This window comes from Tachypleus tridentatus, chromosome 9 (assembly GCF_004210375.1).
Source record: "Tachypleus tridentatus isolate NWPU-2018 chromosome 9, ASM421037v1, whole genome shotgun sequence".
Taxonomy (NCBI): Eukaryota; Metazoa; Arthropoda; class Merostomata; order Xiphosura; family Limulidae; genus Tachypleus; species Tachypleus tridentatus.
This window is the reverse complement of record NC_134833.1, coordinates 114,143,225-114,168,642: the sequence shown is the minus strand read 5'-3', so window position 1 is coordinate 114,168,642 and position 25,418 is coordinate 114,143,225. Positions and strand designations below refer to the sequence as shown.

Below are 25,418 nucleotides of genomic sequence, written 5' to 3'. Positions count from 1 at the left end.
ACTGAATAAACATACATTTATTTGAGCAATCCCAGCCAGTCTCATAGTCAAAGTGCTACTTGTAAAGTACTTGAAAGCTAAATCCAACCCTTCCTTGTCAAATGAAGCTGGAGCATCTAAAGGGTCTTTCACTGCTGTCCACATAAACTCAAACATGTTCCTGTTTCCAGCAACTCTCAAGTCTTTGTCAGACACCTTACACAAGTACCTACAGTAAAAAGTGATGCAGGTTTATTTCAAACTTACAATTATCTACAACAAGCAGGGTTCTACAATAGTATTCAAGAGAATAAAATAATAATTTCTGAAAAGTTAAGAATAACTAGAACTACACAGATGTTTTCAAAACAGAGAAAAAACAACCTGAAAGAAGCATTCATGGTAAACAAAAACAAAAACTTAATATTACCCATATAGAACATATATGTATTATGAAACATGATATACATAAAAAGTGGAAAAAGACACAAATAAAAAATCTTAACCCTCTCCACACAGATCATAGGTCAAAGGCCATGTCATTGTACTTGTTGACTTGCATTCAAAATTTTATTAAACTACTATTTTATGAATTTATATCATTAAAACTGGTATCAAACTGTATAATTCAAATTTTCATACTGTACATTATTAATTTTTTTAATTCAAAAGTAAATATTAAAAAAACACACACACCTAAATATCAATTTCTGTGAATCACATGGTATGTTGAATGCACCACCAGTTCAAAGTAAATGTTTATGATGTCAAAATACTAAGCCTGTAGTGTTGTATGAATTACAAACTCAAATTGCCAATATTTATAGGCTATCATGTAAATTAAGAACCTCCTAGCTTTTATATTTGCTGAGATATGGCTTATTTACTGAATCACATATCGCAACCCTACCCACCTATTTCAAATGTATACATAAAATCTAAAAAATTATTTCATTTCACATCCTCCATGTGCAAATTTTATAATTATAAACCTATAACAAGCAGCAAATGAGTACAAAGGTCATAACTAGAAGAGATAACTTTTCTTTACTTCTTTATTCACTGCTCTATGTTTCAAGAGAAATAGGTTAAAAATGGAATTTGTAAACAGCAATAATGTACATAAGGTATAATAATTGAAATGTGATGGTATTTTACAAAATTAGTTCATTATCACACGACACTGTATTATTGGATACAGTAAAGCGAGTGCACACACGCTGTAATTTCAACTTCTGTACTGTTAGCCATACATGTCTGAAAAATCAATACAGTAAAAATAATAAACATATATAAATGTATAATGTCAATGAGATTTAAATTATTTAATCTAAAAATTTGTGTTTTTGTGTTGTTAATTTGGAGTCATTCTAAAATGAAAAAAAAAGGATAATTTATTTTTATTTTCTGATACTTTAGGGTGGTTATGAGATTGGTCAAATCAACCAAACCCACCCAAACATTTCTTATTGCAAATAACAGTTTCTCTTAACACTTTTGCTCCTATGTTGCTCATATACGAGTGACATGACTTTATGATAAGAATTAGAAGAAAAAAAACAATGTTCCAAGAACCACATACAAAATACAGTGGTACCTTGGTTCTCAAACTTAATCCGTTCCAAAAGGCTGTTCAAAAACCAATTTGTTCGAAAACTGAATCAATTTTTCCCATAAGAAATACTGTAAATTAAATTAATCCTTTACAGAACTCCAAAAATTATGCATTATGAAGCATTTTAAGTAAAAATATTGCGTATTTATTCCTGTATAATAATACTTACGTGCAATAAAGTCAATCACATAAACTATAAACACAATAAAAAACAATAAATGAAAATTTAACTGCACTTTATCTGTGCTGAGGAGAGCTGATGGCGTAAGTGAAAAGTGGTGAGGAACGTGGAGAGTAGGAGGGTTATTATTGTTTGGAAGGGAAGTCACCTTCCATAAAAACGTCAGGTGACTCTCCTTCTGGGGTTCTTTCTCTTTTGACTGTGATGAAACTGTACTCCTCCACCAACCCGTCCTCCAAGCCTGGTGGGTGAGCAGGTGCATTGTCCATCACAAGAAGGGCCTTGAGTGACAAATGTTTTTCCGTGAGGTAATTCTTTACACTTGGGGCAAACACTTCATGGACCTACTCCATAAAAAATTGCCTGGTTACCCATGCTTTACTATTAGCTCTCCACATGACATTTAGTTTACTTTTCAGGACATTATTTTTCTTAAAAACTATCAGCTTCTCAGAATGGTACACAAGCAAAGACTGAAGTTTTAAGACCCCACTTGCATTACTACATAACAATAGAGTTAGCCAGCCTGTCCTTTAGTGGCTTGTGTCCTAGCAGTGACTTCTCCTCCTTGGTGATGTAGGTCCTCTTTGGCACTTTCTTCCAAAAGAGGCCTGTATCATCACAGTTGAACACTTGTTGGGGAATAAAACCCTCAGCTTCTACATAATCCTTAAATTCCCTAACAAATTTATCAGCAGCATCTTTGTTAGAACTGGCTCCCTTCCCATGTCTCACCACACTATGTAGGCCACTTCTCTTCCTAAATTTTTCAAACCACCCTCTACTAGCCTTAAAGGCATCACATGTATCAACACTCATTCCAGGGGTGTTTTGCAGGAGGTCAGCATGCAACTGCTTTGCTTTCTCACAAATGATGGTCTCAGAAATGCTATCACCAGCTAACTGTTTTTCATTTACCCAAATCAACAACAGTTTTTCTACCTCTTCCATTGTTTGTGATCTTTGTTTTGTAAGCATTGTCACTCCTTTTGCAACATCAGCTTCTTTGATGACCTCTTTATTTTCCAGTATGGTGCAGACTGTAGACTTCACCATACCAAACTGTGTAGCAAGGTCAGACACGCAAACACCACTCTCATACTTCGCTGTGAGATCTTTTTTCACCTCTATTGTGGCTAACAACTTTTCTTTTTGGTTTGCTGTTCTCATTATCCTTCTTTGACCCCATGGTGGCTTATTTAATCAGAATATTTAGAAAAACAAAAAAACAAAAGAAAGAAAAATGAGAATGTTCACAGCAGATTTTAGCAGGGGTGTAAACAGAGCAACAGGTGTGGGTAAAATGTTTTGGACAAGCTTGGCGTGGGCCAAAATGGTCGAAGGGTCGTTCGGGTCATCAGTCGGGTTATTTCGGGGGTTCAAGCCACGACAGCTTGGTTTGGGAACAGAGTTTATGTTTGACAACCAAGACATTTCTTTCTCAAACAATATGTTCGAAAACCAAATTGTTCAAGAAGGGAGTCATTCAAAAACTGATGTACCACTGTAATGTGTAGGAAAATTTCACTAATTATGTAATTCTTGTATCTATTATTCCCAGGTGATATGATGGGTAACTTTAAATAATTATTTTCCATTACTCCAAGATGGTGTGATAGGTTAATGTTTAAATAATTACCATTCCTATGGCCCCAGATTATAATGATGGGTGACTAATTGCTTCTCATAAGTTGCTTTGCAAACTATATGACAGTTCAAGTGGAAATTAAAACAGTGAGCCAAAAAGACAAATTTCTTGTTTTGCTGCATTCTGCTGTAAATATTACAAGAACAATAATATTAAGATAGTAGGAGTTACCTAGGTTACTACAAAAGATTAATAACAGGTAACAACATACAATATGAGAATAGTTTCTAATTTCATATGACATAAACTACACATTTAAACCTTACCTAATTACACAAGTTCGAAGTGGAACCAAAAGTTTGACAATAGAGCCTATGTTCATCCATAGTTTCAGCTGAAATAATATTTAATTGTTATAAATAAACATACAGAAAAGATCTGATAATATATCTGCACAAATATCAGTCTCATTCTAGTAATCTAACCATTAAAGGTAGAAAATAAGGGAACACTTGCATGGAAACTGTTTGCATGTTTTAAGTACTAAGTTCAGCAGAAATCTCAACTTCTGTTTCCTGTGAATTAGTCTTTATTACAAGTTTTTCATCTTTTACACAAAAACACTAAACATGTTTTGTTTTTTTTCAACTCCCCCCAATATGGTTATATCATAGTAACACAATAATCAGCTGACAACTATATACAATATGTCTGTCTCAGGTTTCCCACTTAAAAATCATACATCCATATTCCAACCACCTTTTTTTTTTTTAATCAGTACAATATCAAGTTGACAAAAACACTCTAAATAGCAATTTGAACCACTTTGAAGGATAATTCACATTAATATAACAAGATAGCATTTAATTACTGATAACAAATTGCTGTTTTAGGTTTTATGCCAAAAGAACTGGGTTATCAAATGTAAAATTTGGGGATTAAACCACATCTGTACAGATGCATAACACTGATACAGACACTATGTTAAAATATGTCTTACTGACAGTGATAATCAAAGCTTTCTAATGAAAAATAAAAAAGCCATAGGCACTGAACTTTCCTTACATGTATATTTTTCATATTATATTTTGTAACAAATGCAACATATACAGAGTTTGATAATGCTATGAAACATTTTCCTAAGCTGAAAATGTATTTCCAATAATACACCTCCACTTACACACTAACTAATCTTGAACATTGGCTTTGTTTATCTAAGCATTGGTCTCATATACTTCAGTCTTTTAAACCCCACTTAAACTCCCTCAGCAATATCTAATTTGCAAATCTCTCACCCTCATCATTCTGTTCTCTATCCTGGTACTGTATATAAGCATCTTACTTAAATACTTGTAATCACTTGTATGAGACAACATCTCAATCACTAATACTGGATCTTAGTGGGGATGAAGGGTGGGAGAGTCAGCAGAGTTAAGTATAATTGGAAATACATCTTTAGTTTAAGAAAATATTAACTTCTAAAACATGCTTCCCATTGACTGACATTATAGTTAGAATCTAAACTGGAAAGGTGGATGAGCTGGTACAGGCATATTTTATACAGAAAGCATCTTCACAGAACAGGGGTGTACCAAGATAAGAGTGGTACACAAATGGGGGAACCACACTATATCCAGAATATATGTTCTTTGCCCAGAACTTAGTTCCTGTATCAAGGAGGGAATACAACATAAGCAGTCATTATAGGCCAGTGCCAACCATACAGCCAAGATTTTCACAATTTGGGGTTGAAATTAAGAAGTCTTTGTCCCTATATCAGAAACTGGTGGCTTGGACTATTGGACCACAATGTTATACATATATATACTTTTGATTGGATACCAACCAGTAGCAATAAAGTGATATGTTCTGAACCACTGGAACCATTATGAGAAAGTAAGCAACAGTTAAAGTTTACAAATTTTCTCCTCCAACTGAAGAAGTCCAAAATGCAACATCCCAAGCTCAGAATGATGGAATTATCTATGCCTTACTCAACCAAAGGAACAGAACTTATCTGGTCTGGAATTATGAACATTCATATTCACTCCCCAACCAAGTGGACAAGGAGTATTCCACATGCCCCTGGAATTATGAAGACATGGAATGCTGTGCTCAACCACAGACCTAGAATGACACCACTCTACATTTGAAATTATGAGAAGATATGGGGTTCCTTCTATGAACAATATATATGAAATTGACATCGATCAAAGAGAATGGCCACTAGTAGAATCTAGGGGATAATGCGTATTGGGGAATCCTGAAGAACAGTACTCTGGAAACAGTGCAATAGGTGAATCAAGTACCCAAAATATTTAAAAGTAAACTGACCCCAATTTATTTAACCTGATGATTGGCAAGGACAGAAAGAATCTCCTTTAGCTTTACTCATGATAGTCCATGAATGGTGGTCAATGATAATATGGTAATACCATCTGGTATGCACCTAGATAGTCTTATGGAACACCTCATTTCTAAAAAGCCTGTTTGAACCAGTAGTAACAATAACCAAACTGATTGCTAGTGCAAATTTGGAATGATAAAAGCAAACCTGTCTGGACAACACTTACCACAGAGTGGGATACATTAAAAGCAAGACGTAAGGGTCCCTGAAATATAGAGACAAGATGAAGACAAAGTATGCCCTCCTCCTTATAATCCAGCAGATGTTAAAATAGTCACAGGGGTAATGAAAAACTTTCCCAAAAAAAGCTGACAGCTCATGTGAAAACATGAGATAAAAACACTGGGAGAAGTCCAAATGCCAGCCTGCAAAATGTCTCCTATTGAATAAATTAAACTGGCAGCAAAATACATAAATGTGATGAATCTGATGAAATGTAACTTAGAAGGTTCTTCGCCTGTAAAGATCAGACTATGCAGTATGGGTATTTGTTAATCCACCTCTAAGGAATTAGGGAAAATCTCATGAAACTGAGAGATCCTAATGAACATAAATTCAAGATTATCACCATGAAAGAAGGTACAGAGAGTCACATAACAAATTTAAGGCCTAACAGAACAAAACAAATGATCAGATTACAATTTAATACAGAGGGAATACATGGCAAAATAATTGTGTAGAGGGCCATATCCCCCTTCCCTGGTTATCATAGAAATGACCCAAAGGGGGAAAGAAAGAGTCCTAGAAACACACCAACAATCTAACTTATGCAATTCCCCTGCCAGCAGCCAAAAGTACACATTAAGAGAAAGGAGATGCATGTTAAATGAAGCTAAAGGCTTTAATGATTGTTGAAACAAGATATGTAATGCCACCCTAATATCCTGGTTAAGTAATTGAAAAGACTATTTAGAAAGAATGCTGGATAGCACTGGGGAGTCCAAAACCTCAGTATTTAGAATGACTATAAGTAGTTAAAAAAATTGTCTGACCAACACAATAAACAAAACTAGACCCAAATGAAGACCAGGTCAAAACACTATACAGTGAACACATTTGATAAACTATATACAAACTCCAGACATTCAACCCCAAAGAGATTAGAAAAGTCTTGGTGTAGAATGGTGGACTGAGGATGTCTCAATAATGATAGCCAAAGATTAAAATTCAGAGGTAGCATAGAGACATGCATTCTCTGAGAGGTGGCTGAGCCAGGCTTAAAATATGGGGAAAACCTGTACAACACACAGAAGATATATGATACTGATGCTAAACCAAGGGCTAGATCCCTAAACTATATAATCTCATCCCTGTACATTAAATGTAGTGAAAAACAAAATGAATTCACTATGAGGATACAGAAAACGCCTCAGCAACCTCAAACCTGGACATCCACCAATGTGATTAAGAATGCCAATGAATGGTGAAGAAAAAACAACATTGTGGACCTGGGAGGATCAAAGAATGACAATCATCCACTAATCTCCCCTCATTTCAGTCACAACAAATAAACAGGAAGAATGGGATCAACTGTCACTATTACCCAAATGACCAGGAACTGTGACAGCCATGAAACAAAAATCCACACCACACTGTTCAGATGAAGGTGGAAAAACCACAGGTTAGGAGAATAATGAAAGTGGAGAATTGAATGAAAAAAAACAACTACGATACCAGAACCTGAAGTACCCATGGATCAGCAAGCTGAAGGAGTACCAGGTGTCCTTCAATAGTAGTAACCTCATTCTAACTGACCCCCCTACCTATGTATATACTGCCACCATTGATGTCAGTCAGTCCAAATGAAGGGATTCTGAAATTAAAGTTTAAATCTATTCAGCTGCTATAGTCAAAGAAGGTCTAGACGTGAACAACAACAAAAAGCAAATTGGCAATATAAATTCATGATACAATGCTTCTGGGACACCTGCAAACATCAAGTGATTACAGTAAGAAACCATATGTAAAACACAGAGGCTGCAGGAGAAAAACAAATTTCCTCCACCAAGGTGTTTCTACAGAAGGCACAGAAGCAATTAATCTGACTAAGGCAGAAGAAGACTCCATTCACCTGCAAGTTGAAGTAGGGATCGTTGATAGGTTGCCAACAATTTTTTTTTTTTTGGGGAAGCTTCACAGAGCAAGAGTGAGGATCAAACAAGTACAAGAAGATATGATTGTTTGAAGAAGTCAAATTAGCTGATGTGCTGACAACAGTAATACAGAAATTCATACCTGCAAATATCATGCCAAACTTAGTTGTTTTGTTTCAAAAGAACTTATACAGAAATCAATAAGATATAACATAAATTGCAATCCATGATGGAACAAATTACAACACTTCATTGATAAAATGCGATTACATTATCTAAGTGAGGTGCTTATATACATTACCAAGATAGAGAGTGCATTGATGAGGGTGGAAAGATTTGCAAATAAGATATTGCCAAGGTAATTTAAGTGAGGTATAAAAGACTAGCATGTAAGACCAATGCTTAGATAGGAAAAGCCAATGTCAAGAATAGCTTTAGTGTAATAGTATGTATAGTGTAATGGTATGTTTTGGAATACATAAAGTATAGAATCACTTTTCCTTTCTCAACACTGATTTGTAAATTCTGCAATAAATAAAACAAATAAGGAATTATATAATTCTATGAAACATTTTCCTTAAAAGATTAAAATACAACTTTCAGCACACTTCTAAATTCTATCCACAATAAAACAATCTTCCAACATGTACTTGCCATATTTAATGAGCTACAACTACATGTGATAACACTTCAAGCTAACTTATTTCATGAGTAAATCTGAGAATATTCTTGTTACTCCAAAAACTACTAAACTAATACATTTGTAAAGGTTTTCAGGTCACCCATTGTACCTTAAATCATTCCTTACTGATGCACTTGTTTTATTTAACCCTTTACTGAATAACAATGTATTAATGGTCTGTAAGCATTTACACATTTAACCTTATAATGCTACTGTAGCAAAGGATTATTATTCCAGGTAAGCAAGGTAATTAGCTTGCTCTGACTACAGTTCTCCTAATTTGAGCTTGTCTACTGTTGATTAGTTTTACATTTTGCTTAAACCTATTCCAACCATTAAATAGTCTAAAGAACACCTACTATTTTGGTAACAACTGTACAAATGTCATAACTTTTTCTTTTGAGTTATTGTACTTTTATCTTTCAACTCCATTTTTTGTTTTATTTTTCCACTGAATAAGTCCACTAAGCTTACTTCATTATTTTCTACAGTTGGTTACCTAACCTCAGCAAAAATTGTTTGGCAGAAAAATGACAAGGACATAAATTTAATACATTTCCCAATTAATATTCAGATTTCACTGAAGAACAAATTTTAAGAGCTCTTAAGTTAAATAAGTTGGAGCTTTTGTAAGTGAAGAAACCTTTATAGCTAACAAACTAGTACAGTCACTTGGTAAACCTAAACCTATTCACAGTTCTGAAGTCTGATAGTTAGGTTTAACATTATACCTCCCACTGTACTGTTACTTATTTCAGTTAGTTCAACCTCTTTTTTTTAAATTTGCCGTGAGATATTTTTCATGTCTCTAAGCCTTAGACAACTGTTTGATCAAATAATCTGGGGTAGAGTTCATTTGTTATATTATCTATTTCATAAACAATTTTAGAAAGCAAACCTTTGCCAACAGCTGTAAATGGCTATTAATCCAATGTGTACTATATATATAAAAACATAACATCTTTTAAATTAAATCATAAAAATGAAACAACAAATTATGATACTGAAATACTATAACAATTTTTCTCTTACTTGCAAAATGTAAAAACAATATCCAAAGTAAACAATTTGTGTCTACAAACTACTTCATGATACTTGAACCAAATCTGCACCAAACTTGATATATAAGACCAAGGAGCCTGTCCTGGGGTGAATAATTATCTGGTACCATCCACCATGGACCATGCTCACAGTAAAAATAAAATTATTTAGCTAATAATTTTACAGTCTCAGACCAATTTTTACTCCTAAAATTGTTTACATTTTTTTCTGGAAATTTTTTTTATTAGTTTTTATTGAGTTCTTTCATTAAAAATTTTAAATATTCACATTATTGATAGGAAAAATGACAGCCAAAACAAAAGGTCAATCCCTTAAATGGCTACATCTGAAAACTCCTTACATTTCACATGGTAAATTTTAGTGCAGAAATGAAGAACTTCTATAGTGGTCAACCAAGAAGCACCCAGTTTGTCAACAAACACTGAGACTGTAGAGGGATTATTAAAAGTAACATAGTAAAGTAAAAATAAAGTAACTGTAACACCATTTCTATAATGTGGAATAATGTAGGCATAAAATAAATTGTGTGAAATACATTACTCATATAATGTAAAAAAAATATTCACTCAATTTATTAGTTCAAGACCTATAATCAATCCTTATGTTCCTGAAATGTATGACAGGTGCCTTAGCTTGTACTGTAAATATTCTAAAAAATACACAAGATTTCATTTGATGTGAAAATCTTGAGTTCATTTTGAGTTCATGTATAATTATAGAAAAAATTCAACATCATATAAATGCAAATTTCATTACATTTGCTTTGTGAAGGTTTCAAAAATAGGGGTATTTCACTAAGAAAACACCTTCTCCTCAAATATTATAATTAATATACTACTTACATTAGATGTACATCCAATCATTGCATGTGCTAAAACCATTGGTAGTACATCTGGACCCATAATCAAAAAGCAATTTGTCAACTGGTTCAACCCACCCTTCTCACAGAAGAAACACACGTTTTTCAGGAGGTAAATGGGAATATCTAAGTCCTAGTTTTAAAGAAAGAGAAACAAATAAAAAAGGTGCAAGCAATAAAAATATTGTATAAACTGTGTTAAAATTAATTATGACACACACACACACACACACACAATATGTTGCATAAATTTTCTTTTACATTACTTCATCAAGTACACAAGTGTAATACTGAGCATTCTGTATTCTTAAAACAGATGTATATAAAGAGCAGACAGGAATTTTTATTTCAATATTGCAAATACATTAAATTTTTAATCAGTATTAAAAATCACATCAAGACAAAATGAGAAGCAATATCAAGAATTGTCAATGAACATGGAAGTAAAAGGTTTTGCTAATTTATATCTTCTATGAAGAAATAGAAGAGGAATTACTACAGTCAAACAACTGTTTCAGTCCTGTACAAAAACTCTTAATACATATTATAAAGATAATCAAATTATGGTGTAACGTTGATTCAAATCAAGTAGCCTAGTATCCGAATTACTGTAGGACTTTCCTTTCTGGATTTCTTGTCATTTTGTCAACAAACATGCAACTAAAAATTCTGAATGTCCTTTATGCGTCAGAGTATGCTTCATTTACCCATCATTCTTCACTCTCCTACCTATATTCCATGTGATTTACTGTGTATGAATCAATGAATCTCATGAGTATTGCCATAATTCAAACTTTCATGTTAAACAGTTGTGCTGTTCATATCATGTACAATTTTTCATTGTGAAGAAATCTAGTTCATATTACTTCAAAAAACTAATACTTCAGTTACTACTTCATTCAGTTCTTTCTTTAATGCTTCTGCCAATGACAAAAATCTATCTCCTTCTTTTAAAGCCCTATTTCAATATTTTTCCTCTAACTTGCAGGAATTTCCCATAGCTGCATTACTGGCTTTCATTAACCAACTGATACGATATGTGGTTTCTGTGGGTGTATCAAGACAGTATTAGGGTTTCATGGACACCATTTGAATGTGTCATCACTCTTTTCCTCTATCAAAAAACAAGCCACTTCTTTGATATACTGTTTAAGCAGAGTATTCATGAGATGAATATAATGTAATGGATGGCAACTGTCCATTCCATTGTACTCCACAAATTTTTTCACAGGATTATTTTATCTGTCTGAAAAAAAAGGGTTTACCAGCCAGTCCTAATCTTGATGAAGCTTCTGTTTAGATTTTGTTATGTAACATTTTAAATCTTAAATCATGTTTATTACATATGAAAGATATAATGCCTTGTTATATACGAGTTTCCATTTTGGAATCTTTACTTCTCCCTCGTTCAACTGATATTTAGGTAACAGATGATGCTTTTAGAAATATGGACATTTCATAAAGACCTCATCAGCTTCATATTTTCCTTTCCTGTAGCTTTTTAGTGAAATCTTATTCACTTATCACAAACTTTAGACCTAAAACTGCTTTTTTTTAGGAGGGTTCATCCATGTGGTCTTCCACCTTGTCTTATCACTATTCTCACCTTTGTTCAATAATTATGCTTAACTTATGGCTTCCTTCCTCCTTTTGGTTATTAGCTGCAGATTATCCACCTCAAATACATATTTTAATAAGAATTCATGCTATTGAAACATTTCTAATAACCTCAGTCTTCTTTCTGACACCTTTTGTTTTTAATACTAGTTCTCAATCAGAAACTGATTAGGGCTGGTGTTTTGTACATTACCCCTGGAACTTAAAGAAAGAGTAATTTCTATTTTTCTCAAATTATATTACCTACCCTGACAGATCCAGATTCTCCCTCAGAAGAATGTTCTCCATCTTGTCAGAGCCATTCATTGCTATTTTACATGAAAAGAATATTTCAGAGCAGATTGACACTTTTTACCTTAAGACAAATCTCATTCCACCAAAGTTAACAAAACAGCTTGAGCAGCTGATCTCTCTTATCTACTGAGATATACATGAATATCTCAAGTGTGAAGTTTGGTAATATCTGATTAAATTCACTGTATGGTTATGTCTTTGGCCTTTCATCCATGATACACTTATAAGAATATCATACAGGCAAGCACATGGATGAATCCAAATTATTTTCTTTAATTTTTACCTTCACCACATTACTGTGTCTTTACCTTTAGACTTCCATTTTGTCACCTGTGGTTATTTTGTCAAGCCACACAGAAAATACAATAGGTTAGTTATTCTTTGTTCAATATTTCTTTAATGCTTGGATTACACATATACTACATACAGTGACCACAGTACTTTTATTCTACTTAAACCCTGTTACCCATTTACATGGTATATAGAATTTTCAAATGTTTCAATGATAGATAAAATACTTTGTGCAGATTTAGTCAGCCACGACTATTGCAGGTTCATTTCTTCTGTGTTTTTCCAAGACACAGTTCAACCCCTTCACTGTGGCATTACAGTTCATTATTTTCCAATGGTTTTTTTATTATTATTCATAATATTTTAAATGTTTCCATTACATTAAGTATTCAAGATGTTTAGCCCAATAACCAGAACAACTTGGATCTTTAATTCCTGAACACCCACTAACTTGGTTTCTTTTTTAGTACTAGCTGAAAAGCTACAAAAATAAAGGGGTAGTCTGCTGGGAAAGCTTTTTTGTAAGTTTCTTTTGAACCAGTCTTTGTATAAGACAGGTCCACTCCACTTATTCTCCCTTTAATCTTTCTGGTTTTGGACTCTACTCCAATTGTTGGTTACATCTTTACTGTTGTCTAGATTATCTTCTTGCCTATAAAATATGTATAGTTCTTGATGTATCATTATCACTCTCACTAGTTTCAAACTCCTTTCTCAATGTTGGTACTTTGGTCTGTATTATAGTTTCAGAGAACCTGAATTTCAAACAGGTACTTACCTCTTAAATATTTTTCCACTTACCTCTTCATCACTCACTAATCTATATGTGGGTTTAATCATGACTGAAACTTTAAAAAAATTATGGCAGAAAATTACAGCTTATGTGAGTCACACTGAAGGTAGAAGAAGAGAGAATTATGAGTAAGTGAATGCTTTCTCCACAAGTTGTAAAGGACATTCCCAACTTTAAGTTGCATCTGTTGACAGCATAAGAGTAAATGAAACAAGAAAAAACCCACAGTAACTGTTTCAAACTTATTTTACTTCTAAATTGTAAAATTATTCTTATAATCTGCCTTATACTTTATTTCTGCCAGAAAGGTTGACAACAGAAACATTTTGAATGTTTTTTGGTTTCTTTTCACCCTCTCTTTCTGTTCTTTTTTCTCTCTCATTAGCAATCACTGTAAAGAGCATTTGACCTATTCTTTTTTCTTATTAATTTTGTCTTTTGATAAAAACTGAAGTAATTAAACTTATTTTATCAACATTCACCTGCATAAGTACAGGCACTTACTAACACAACAAAATCACATTACAATATTAGAGCTGTGTTCTACTCCATTTGTTTATAAAAAGTTCCCAGTCTAGAGTGTGTTAATGTTACACTGGACTTTATAAATAGTAATACATGTAGGTTTTGTGCACTGATTTATTCACAATTATGTATGATCTAATACAGCTTCCTTAAATCTTAATAATACTGAAATTTGATGTTTTTTACTATGTGCCTCAACAATAAAATGTGTTTTATTCAAGGTGTAAATTTGTTATGTTTTAGAGTTCTAAAATTTAAGAATGTATCTTTATTAATGAGAGTTATTCAAAAATGTTGTGCATATGTTGTGCAGTCAAACAGCATTGACATTCTTGGAACCAACATGGTGACAGTGATACACATGCAGCATTCTTCATCTGAGGCAAGGGGTACATATAACAGTGATCATTTCATAGTGAGTACTTACAGGGCTTTTCATATATTATTAATCCCCTGAGGCATTGGTCATACTTAAAAGACAGTAATAATCTAGGAGTTTGCACAAATTAGCACAAACTTGTAGTTAATCTCCTCTAAAATATGTCAAATGGCAACAGCAGCTGATATGGGTAGGTTAGGAATATTATATATCACATTAAGGTTTTGTTTGACTTAACAGTATAGTTTAGACATTTTTTTTTCTTTCACAGCTTATTCACAGAAGTTATAGTCATCTAGAAGCCAGCCTGTAATAGCATAAAAACCACATCTTCTGTGAACAAACAGTCATTCTTTGATTCATGTGTGACTGAGTCTCTTCCTTAAGTCTGCTTTCAAAAAAATCTGATGTTTACTGTGGACTTAATGCTTGCCTGTTAAATATCAGTGAATCTGAATACCACAATATTAATAACAAAATGCACAACTCACAAATCTTTCAGTATTAAAATAGAAGTTACATATGTTACGAAACTAAAAATAAACATTTCTTTCTTAATTTCAAATACTTTAAATATGAAAATCTTAAAACTTATATATAACATGACAGTGAAACTTTTTAATGCAAAGGACAGGAATAAAGTTACAAGTGTAAAAGAGATTATGCAGACTTGTTATATTTTGTGAACACTTCACTAAAACTTGTTATAGTATTTTAAGTTAAAATATAACTGAACTTGAACCAAATAACAATTTTGAGCCAAAACAGATTTTTATTTAAGTGCTACTTTCTCTTTTAATGCATTTTCTTGTATGCATGATTAGCAACAAGCTTGTCCAGCTACTTTAATCTCTATACACAACTTGAAAGTAAGAATCCTTTTTGTTTGTTTCACAAGTTGTTTAGAATACACAATACAGTTCCAAAATAATCTATACAATTTTTCCCATTTACCCAGTATTTACTACAATAATTTTTATTAAAACAAGATTGCCAGTATATAGTAATTAAATAAAAAGGTTTTTACACACAATTTCAGACATACACAATAGGGTATTATCAAATACAAAGGAAACTGAAACAGAAATTATGAAATAAAATGCAATATTAACATTATTTTTGTTTAACTTTTTTTGTCTCACATATTATTAGGGATCTTAAAACTAATAAGGCCACAGAATCTGATTGAAAGTGGTAGACACAGTCTAGACAAATTTCTTGTCAAAATATCTGAGACTAAGAAAATTCTTACTCATAAGATATTGCAGACAAATAGAGGTGTCTTATGTTGTTCTGTACTAGTAACCTAAATACACAGATGTTTTTAGAGAAATATTATTGTGAAACTTTTTTAAATACCTTTATATTTTAATTTAAGATTTAAACAGAAACATTAAATTTCAATTTATTTTTGATGGTACAGAAGTTTATTCATAAGAATCAGAATTTTTAATTTTTTTTTAACTACCATTGAAAAAAAGTTATCAAAACAGACCTGTATTCCTTGACTAGGTAATCTTCTAAGATCTCTTTATTACACTTTGGAAATTTATCTGAGTTGAATAAAATATTTTCAAGGAAATATCAAGTAAAAGGTTTATATTTTACTTACCCCAACATCACAATAACAGCTTAAAGCAGCAACTTGTTCCTGAGTGATTTCCTGTAAAAATCATGCAAAATGTATACTGTAACCATGAAAGAGAAAAACAAAGAAACATGCAAATCTTTACAACAGGATCTGTTAATGTTCTAGTTTAATTTAACTCTCATAGAAAACCCAATTCAATTTTATTACTCATCAATACCACTACCAACCTGCCCTCAAATGGGAAGAATTTTAGGTAAAACTAAAGTAATCTATAAGACCTTGGGCATGATCAAATATATCAACTGAAAAGGTTTGACCTATTGAGTCCAAAACTGTAATAAGATCTCAAATCAGACAAGAGATGATAGACCTATGAGTTAAAAGTTTGTATTTGAAAAACAAAAAAAATTCAGATCCATTCTACGAGCTGCTGCATCGTGGCTGAAAAACTGGTATTGTGAAGAATTTGTTTAAAATGCATGTACTATTCTTTTCTTTTTTTCTAAAACAAAAATATTGCAAATAAACATTAAGAAAAAATCCATTTAACTAAGTATTTGTTTTGAAAATGAAACTAGTTTAGTCAAATTTCAGGGTATTACATTTTTCCAAAACATAATTGGAATTATAAATTGAAAAACAAATTTTTAAAAATACATACAACTTTATTATGTTGCTATACATTCATTCAATAATTAGCACTCAGATCTAGCATCACCTATATAATTACTACATATTTCCAAAGTTCAGTAATTATCTTAAGGTGCACACAAGTGTTTGATATAAATCCCAAAATGTCCCATAAACCAAATGAGGAAAGAAAAATGAGTCATTATTAGAGAAATCTAGTATTAAAATAATTTATATTTCAAAACTACTATATTTATCAGTTTGTCTAGTCCCAATTGTCAAATTACACATTTACTTTAAAAACCATATTACAGGTCTCTATGATGATAAACTATTGACAAAATTATGACAGGGCTTTTAACTCAGGGCTATATTAAATTGTTTAAATACAATACCAGTTCATTATGTCACTAAATTTATCCTGATTAAGATAATAGATCTTAGCAAGTACCAAATGATTCATATTTATAGAAGTTTCCAACATAATTAATTTTTCCCAATTTCTTTTATAAACAAAGTTATATCATAATAACTATTCTTACCCCAGGTTAAATAGTATTTTAGATGTATAACCATTTTCTGAAGTTGGGATTAACTACATCTTATAAGGTTATTTATAATAGTGCTTTTTTCCTTCTTAATAATGTTAATTTTTCTCAAAGAATATAATTCTAAAATTAAAGTTTCAAAATATAAAGATATAATTAAGTCATTCACCCATGGAAAAAAAATTTAAAGGCAGAACAGTACTAACTTTATCAATTTAAAGATATTTTTCAAAGCAGAAAAAGATGTACATATAAAAATAGTAAACTGTATAACAGTTTAAGTATTATCCACAACCAAGAAAGAAATTTATAAAAAAAAGATATCTTTCAAAATAGTAATGTGTAAATGTTTATTATCCATTTAAAATTACTAAACACAGCTACATTATTTACAACATAAAGCTATACATGTAATTATAGTCAGTGTTTTTTAGCTAGAATTTCTAACAATGATGAATTACTGAAAAACTGTATGCTTTGTAAAATATGTCAAGGAACAGGAGTGTTTATTGTGGAACATATTTCTACAAATACACAACGAGAACTTTTTTGAATAGATACATTTTGAATTAAAAAACTGAATTAAGTTTAAGTTCAAAAACAATTTTTGGAATTTTAGCTGAGTGCAACTGAAATTTTATTGTGGTAAAATATACTCTCAATATCAGAGTTTGTCCCTACAATACACTTTTAAGTTGCATTTTACTTCTTTCAGCTTTTCAACAGAATTCAGTTTGAGACTTGGACCTTATGCATCTCAGACCAATGATGAATAAAGCAATCAGTAAGGAAAAACATTACTTTGCTTAAAGTAGATAGTGCAATATTTTCTATGGCAAGACAGTATTATTTCAACTACATTCAGCAAACCAATTCCAACCAGCTAAAACAGACTGTACCATAATATTCTTTATGCTATGTGTCACAACAGGAACAAAAGAATTGTTACCAATATGTTCTTTAGGTTGCCATGAAATTAGAGATTGATCAATACACCATTTAATCACTAATGGTTGGCAGTATACTTGGGTTTTTCTGTATATATCTTTAATAGTAACGTTAAAGTATACAAGTTTTCTTTTTGCAATTAATTCCCTACCACCACAAGAAACAAATAAAAGAAAAAGGAAGTCGTTTGCTTGAAACCCCTACATCAGGACTATGAGTCCTAAATTGAAATCAAAATTTAGTTGCCTTCCTAGATAGAACATTTTTTGTTGTGGTTATAAATGCACTACACTAGGACCTGCCAAATTTAACAGAGATTAATAGGTGGGATAATTACAAAGAAAGAGTTAAAGTTTATTTTGTTATGAAATAAATAAAACAGTTCCTCACTGAAAAAAGACTACTTCTTTTGTACTAAGTCGGTATTCTATATTTTTGTAAAATAATTTTCCCTAAATATATTATTAGAATAGTTTGTCATTATGTTCAACCTTTAATTTTAAAAATTACAACTTCAGATGAAGGTCTTTTTATAAAATTTACACCTTAATTTGACATTATTTTATTGCATGAAAAGGCAAACCATCCATGCAAACATAAAATGTATTAACAGTTACATACACTGTCTACAAAACAAAAACTATAAGTTCAATTGTTTTAGAGAAGAAAATGTTTATAAACACACACACACACACACACACATATACACACACACACACCTAGTAAAAGTATTAAAATACTCTGCATTATATAATCATGCCATTAGTCACAAATAATTAACTACTCAAGGCTGCAGAATACTTCAGAAACTAGAACTGGTTCAGGGTTTAACTCTATGGTATTTCAGTCAAAGAAGGCAACAGCAAGAATGTACTTTTTCTCAATAATTAAACTGCTTGTCAATACGAGTACAATGTTTTGGATAATCGCCCTTCATCAGGTTTGCACTGAAAACAAAACAGCTTCTAAAAATCTGAAACATTATTTTCAATTTTATCAATAAATTCATATTAATATGCCAAATTTGTCCCATTGTTTGTTTCCTTCTGCATTTGTACTTGTTCGTTAGTCATTTACAATGAAGGATATGCCACTTAAATCTTCCAAGATATCAAAATGTGCATATCCTTTTTATTTCACAACTTATTATGGATCATAATGGAATTTCTTGCAAGATATTATTTCCTAAGATTAGTGTTATTAATATCAAAAGTTATAGGTTTCCTATGTTGAAAATGTATTTCCAATTGGTATTTACCTCTACTCACAAAATTAACTACACTCATTATTGCTGCCCCATATATATGTGAATTTTTTTCTATATGCATGCCACAAGTTTTCCACTCTGACCCTATTAGAATCAAATGATTCCAACATATCTCTCATGAAGATCATCACGTCACCTCTCCACCAATAAGAGAACAGCACACTCAAGTGACATGTGATTCCTTCTTTATGCCTCAGTAGTATAGTTCAAAGTTTAGCAGAACATTGAAGCATCAGAAGAGGAAAGTGAGGAGAAAGGACAGAAAGTGTGAGAAAAGGGAAATACCTATCAGAAATACATTTTTAGCATAGGAAGATTATAACTTCTAATACAGCACTACCTTCAACTCAGAAGATTAGCTAGAATCTCACATTGATTAAAAGGAGAAACCAGTGCAAGGGAAAAATAGACATATCCCTCAAAGGTGTATGAAGGATACCTCTGCAGATGAGAGAGTCAGATCAGAAGACATGAAGAGAACTGCACCACTTCTGATCAGACATACTCTTTTGCCCATCCGTAAAGAGTGGAGAAAATGGCAGCAAAAGGATAGAAGCATGTCAAATAGGCTAAAGCTGAGGAAGGATAAGTGTCTACTATCAGGTCTCCTGCACCTGATGCCTGAGATAAAGCACCTATTGAAGTTGAGATGCTCCAAATGGTTAACTTCAGGATTCATGCTTCAAGATTCAACAAAAGGCAAATGTATAAAACAAAAGGTGACTATAATAAGATAGAATTAAAGTATGAGTAATTTATAAAGTATAACAACTCTGTGTAACAACTGTGTCTCGAATTGAAATTGCGTAAAAAAGAAACACATCTAACCACAGCATAGGCACATAGAAGGAGTCACATATGTCATATGAATATACTATGCTCCTATTGATGGAGAAGTGATACATATTGATTTACATGAGACATGTTGGAATAACTTGATTCCAATAAGGGGGAAAGGAAAGTGTGTAACATGTGTAAAGAAAAAGTTTGCAGCCATGAATGAAAATAGTTAATCTTGTGAGAGGAGGAAAGTACCCTATTGTGAGCATCATTATCAACTGCTAGATTTTATCAATGTTGGTTGATTTCCACACCAAACCCAAACCTGTCCATACAAGGCAAACAATGGATTTCCTACACCACATGATAGTTATCCATTGTTCTTCAACTCACTTTCAATGCTCAAAACAACATAAAGCCAATGTAACACATTCATGGCTGTAATGATGGATTTCAAAGCTACATCAAGTCCATTAAATCCAACAGAGACCCCTACAGCCCTGTACTCTTATAAAAAATTAAGAGTGAATGAAATAATAGTTGGCATATGGATTCATTTGCAATATATTTTGTAATTTACTCAGACCAAGAAATGATGAAGTGGCCGCCACATTATCACACAAAGTGGATTTTCACTTAATTGAATTTGGCAGTACAAGGCAAGAATGTCTTGGACATTCATACCACCTATGTTGTATACTCTTTTAAGTGTACCATTAGATTTGCATACAATTCAGAGGGGAATTGGTCCATTACAATAACAAACCATGAATATATAAATAATATATTAAAACATGCAACCATTCACATGAACTAGAAATTAATTATTCTCCAAAACATACTGGCTTGTTCACAGTAAAATCTACTAAAGCAGCAAGGGTAAGCAAGAGAATATAATAAAAGTTTCATACAATAAAACAATTACTTTATAAACTATTCTCATAAACCTGATCAAAACATCATGTTTGAAAGTCAATCTTTTCACCAAACTATGTAAAAATCTATAAAAAAATCTTAAAATATACTATATACATACTATATATAAAATCTGACATGCTAAACTTAGTGTCTTTTCTAAGTTTAAAGAAGTAAAATCCTTTTTTGTAATATCTGTGTTACTTCTGATACTTAGCAAAGCTATTTTCTTTTCTCTACTACACTTAAGTTTATTCTTTAATCAATTTTCAGAATAAATTATACCTTGAAATTCAGTAGTTCTTTCATTATGAAAAATAATTCCTACTTATTTTAAGGTACTTTTGGTTAACAAAATTCTATTTACGTACACAGCTGACAAAACAATATCTCTACCAGTTTCTTTACAGAATAAATAGAGATCATTTTATTAACTTCTCTTGAATACAAATGTTTAAATATTACTTATATAAATAAATAAATGAAATTAAACCAACCACTAACCTCTATTTTGGAATGAATGCTGTGCTTGAAGGCTACATACAAAGGAAAGTTTAAAAGAAAGACTTTACTAACAAAATGAAAAAGTTTCTCTTTTTCTTCCAATGACCACCACACATCAGTTTCTTTATTTTCATTACTATCTTTTTTTTCCTTATCTTCACTATCCTGTCCTGGATCAGAAGAATCATCTGGACTATCCACAATGTTGATTGGTTTGTCATCTTTCAGAGTGGCTTCAGTTTTTTTAGCTTCATCTTTGTCTACTTTATCAGCAGATAAACAACTATCTTCATCCTCACAAGATTTTTCTTTTTTACTTTTTTCATCATCATCTTGATCCTTTTGACTACATTTAGATTCTGAAACTTCTGTATTGGTTTTCAGTTCTTCTGGTAGCTTGTGAAGAATATTCAAAACAGTTCTGATAAGTCCATGAAGAACTGCACCAAATTTATCAAAACTCTTTGGATCTTTAAAGCAGCAGGTACATTGTCTGTGTAGAGAGAAGTTTGGTACAATAAATACCACTTCAAAACAACAAAATTAGAATAATACAGTTCAAAAGTAAATCATTACAAATTACCACATTTAACTTTAAACCTTACTTGCCAAAGAAAATAAAAATACTGGCACTGAATTTTCATTTAACAAAATCTACATAATACAGTCACCAATAAAAATTGTTGATACAAATTTGCAATTAAAAAATGCATTAATGTAGACAAAACTGTACAACTGAGAATATTAGGAAACTACATATTAGTAAAGCAGCCCTTTAACATGTTAAAAGATGATCATATAAATTAACTACTGTATGAAGACAAAACTTATTTTGAGATAGAACATTATGACTGATGAGTGAAATTAATGAAACAAACCTTTGGCTCCAGGCTTGGACATATGTGCACAAAAGTCCCACTTCATGCTTCTCCAAAGCTCGATAGTCCTTTTCTGTTTGTTCCTCATCTATGCAGGAAAAATTCAATTACTTAGTAATCATGCATCAAAATGTAGTCTAAATGAAATTAAAAAGAACACCAGAAAATTTATAAAATTTACACATTTTTTTTTATATTAAAACATTGTAGAATGATTTGCCTGGTGTGTTTTGTTCCATTTGATTTCTTAATTTTTAATGGAAAAAAATATGGAAAATTAGTAATTGTTCTTTTTTTTATGTGTTACTTTATTTTTGGATAAATAGCAATTTGTCATTTTGCATTTTCTTTTGTTCTTATATACTTACATATATAATTCACAATCTATCAAATTGCATGAAAATTATCACTAGATGATGTTTCTGACTTCATGAAACTGTTTAGCATGCTCACCCAAATCATTACACATCCAAATAATAACATTCAATTTTAAATAATTAGAGATGATTTTTAAATGGTTTCTTTATATGCTGAAATATCACATTAATTATAAATTTTTCTTTTGCTACTATTATTTCAAGTTTTAAACTATTCCATCAACAACTCAATGAATGGAACTGCATGGTTAGCTCAATTACCTGTAGGAATCAATTACAACAATTAGCATCATGTAAAACAATCAATTTGCTCTTTTTTTTTACCAGGTTGGTTGATACAAACCATCTTATAATGACCTTTTAACCATCAAAATATATATGCTTTAACATTACACTTACTAATTATAACTTCATGAAATATGGTAAGCTTTTACACAACCTTAAAAATCTGTTATGTACAAAAAAATCTGACTATAATTAAATATTCCTACTAAAGATCTGTCTATGAATTTCCAAAGCCTTTACAAAGTCAGGTTGAAGGAAAGATGATTTTCATGTTAAGAACAAAAATATTTTTTATCTTATAGTTTTCAAATTTGATTTTATAATTTTTAGAACCTAAATTTCTTTTGAAATTGCTTTACATATTATCTCTTATTTTTCTTTACCATTACATTAATTGTAGCAATCATTACTATAAAGTGAAATAAATATTACCTTTTTCTTCTTATTTGAATGCATAATTTTTGCAAGATTATTCAATGTATTTATAGTCACAATTTAAATTGTCAACCTTTTCACAACCACTTTTGAAAAGAAATAAACCACAACTTAAAATATATTTTGAGTACAAAGCTTATGTAACAGTTAAGACTCATGAGCTACAATCACAGAATTAAGCTAGTATAACTTTAGATATTTCATTTTAGAGACATTTTGCCCAAACAAATTGAAAAGCTTATAATTTTCACTTTTTAATCACTTAAGTGTACTTCTGTAAGTAAAAAGCATACATAAAGAAAAAAGGCATTTTTCACTTCAGCAATGAGACCTTTTGCTCTTTGAGTCAGAGCTCAGTCTCAATTAATACTAACTCTTATCACTATAGTTGTTACCCAAAACATAATTTATGTAGCTCTCAAGCATGCAGATTAGATCACAAGACCTGTAACACTCACTAAAATAAAATGTCCCAAAAATACCATGATTTTTCTGATTTTATCACTGAGCTATTAATGTTAAAAAGTTCTGTTAGCTGCTCAGAGTAGAACAATAATGATAATACAGAATCTTACATCAACTATCTCCAAATACTCACCAAAATGGAACAAATATGCTTTATTTACCTGATTATATAATTCTCTTTGTAAGATACAAATAGATTGGAGGTTTTTAGTGGGTTTGACAAATGTACTGATTTCTCAGTAAAATGAGAAGAGCTTCAAATTTAAACTCTTGCTTATAATTCTTTATAATTTGTGTTTAACATTAGTCAGACACTGAAAGACCATTTCTGGATATAAAATCTAAATGCAGAAAATTCAGTGTGTAGATGTACCACATGACACAAAAAAGTCATGACATAATGGTTTTTTAAATATTGCTTTTTAAATTACAAAATTAAAACTTAGAAAATATAGAAAATTGAATTGCACATTTTGATGTCAAGTTTATTCACTGATAATAAAATTGCTTAAACCTTTTGCAACAGGTCATGGGTCAAACCCCATGATATTTCTTAATTTCTTGAATTAAAAGCAAATTTTTAGTGACATCTAAATACAAATTTTACTGAATCACGTGGTGTGTTGAATGTTTAAAATTAGATGTTTATGATATCAAAATACTGAGTCTATAGTTTTATATAAATTATAAACTCAAATTACTAATATTATCGAGCTAGAATATAAAAGAACCTCAAATCTTTTTATTTTGCTGAGATATGGCATATATACAGAATCAAACAGCTGGTACTATTTACCTCTTTCCATTTTTGAAATGGTCCCTTATATAAACTAACTTCAATAAATGACATGTGAATAATCAGTTAACTGCATAGTATATACCCAGTAGTTTGCTCAACCATTTTAATATGTGAAAAGGCTACCACATTCTTTTGATCCAAGATTTCAATGAGGTAAGCATTTAGTCTTTAGTCTGCTCAAAGTTTCATATTCTTTTAAATCTAAATACATTTTAGTTACAAGGCTTAATAAATTATGGTGTAATTCTATGGTATGATTTTTTGGTTATTCAACCGTATATATGAAACCTAAAAACAATTTTGATATTCTCCACATGTAAAATTTTAAAAGGCTTAGCAACCTATGTCCAGCAGCAACCAAGTACAAAGGTCGTAGTGAGAAAAAAATTGTTTGCTTTACTTCTTGATTAATTGTTCTATATTAAAAAAACTAATATGTTTAATAATTTATTTCTAAACAGTAATAATCTATATACATATACCTAATGTATTAACTAAAATGTGACTGTATATCACAAAATACTAGTCCATTAAAACAAAGCCAAGGCAGGTAAGACAATGTCAGTTTTACACTAAAGGATATGTAATTAGCACACATGCACCATGTCAGTGCAAGTTATGTAATGTTAGC

The 25,418-nt window shown here is 31.3% G+C and overlaps 1 protein-coding gene across 2 annotated transcripts in view; it reads right to left on the bottom strand.

Annotated features, from left to right (window-relative positions):
- Nucleotides 1–25,418, bottom strand: part of puf (ubiquitinyl hydrolase 1 puf) — a 136,866-nt gene that overhangs the window by 108,987 nt on the left and 2,461 nt on the right. For both annotated transcript variants that reach the window (XM_076456603.1, XM_076456604.1), the window contains exons 2-7: nucleotides 22,427–22,514; nucleotides 21,549–22,041; nucleotides 15,978–16,028; nucleotides 10,450–10,599; nucleotides 3,690–3,757; nucleotides 16–208 (exon numbers count right to left, since the gene is read on the bottom strand). In XM_076456603.1, the coding sequence (XP_076312718.1) occupies nucleotides 16–208; nucleotides 3,690–3,757; nucleotides 10,450–10,599; nucleotides 15,978–16,028; nucleotides 21,549–22,041; nucleotides 22,427–22,514 (1,043 nt within the window). The remainder of the gene's footprint in view (nucleotides 1–15; nucleotides 209–3,689; nucleotides 3,758–10,449; nucleotides 10,600–15,977; nucleotides 16,029–21,548; nucleotides 22,042–22,426; nucleotides 22,515–25,418) is intronic.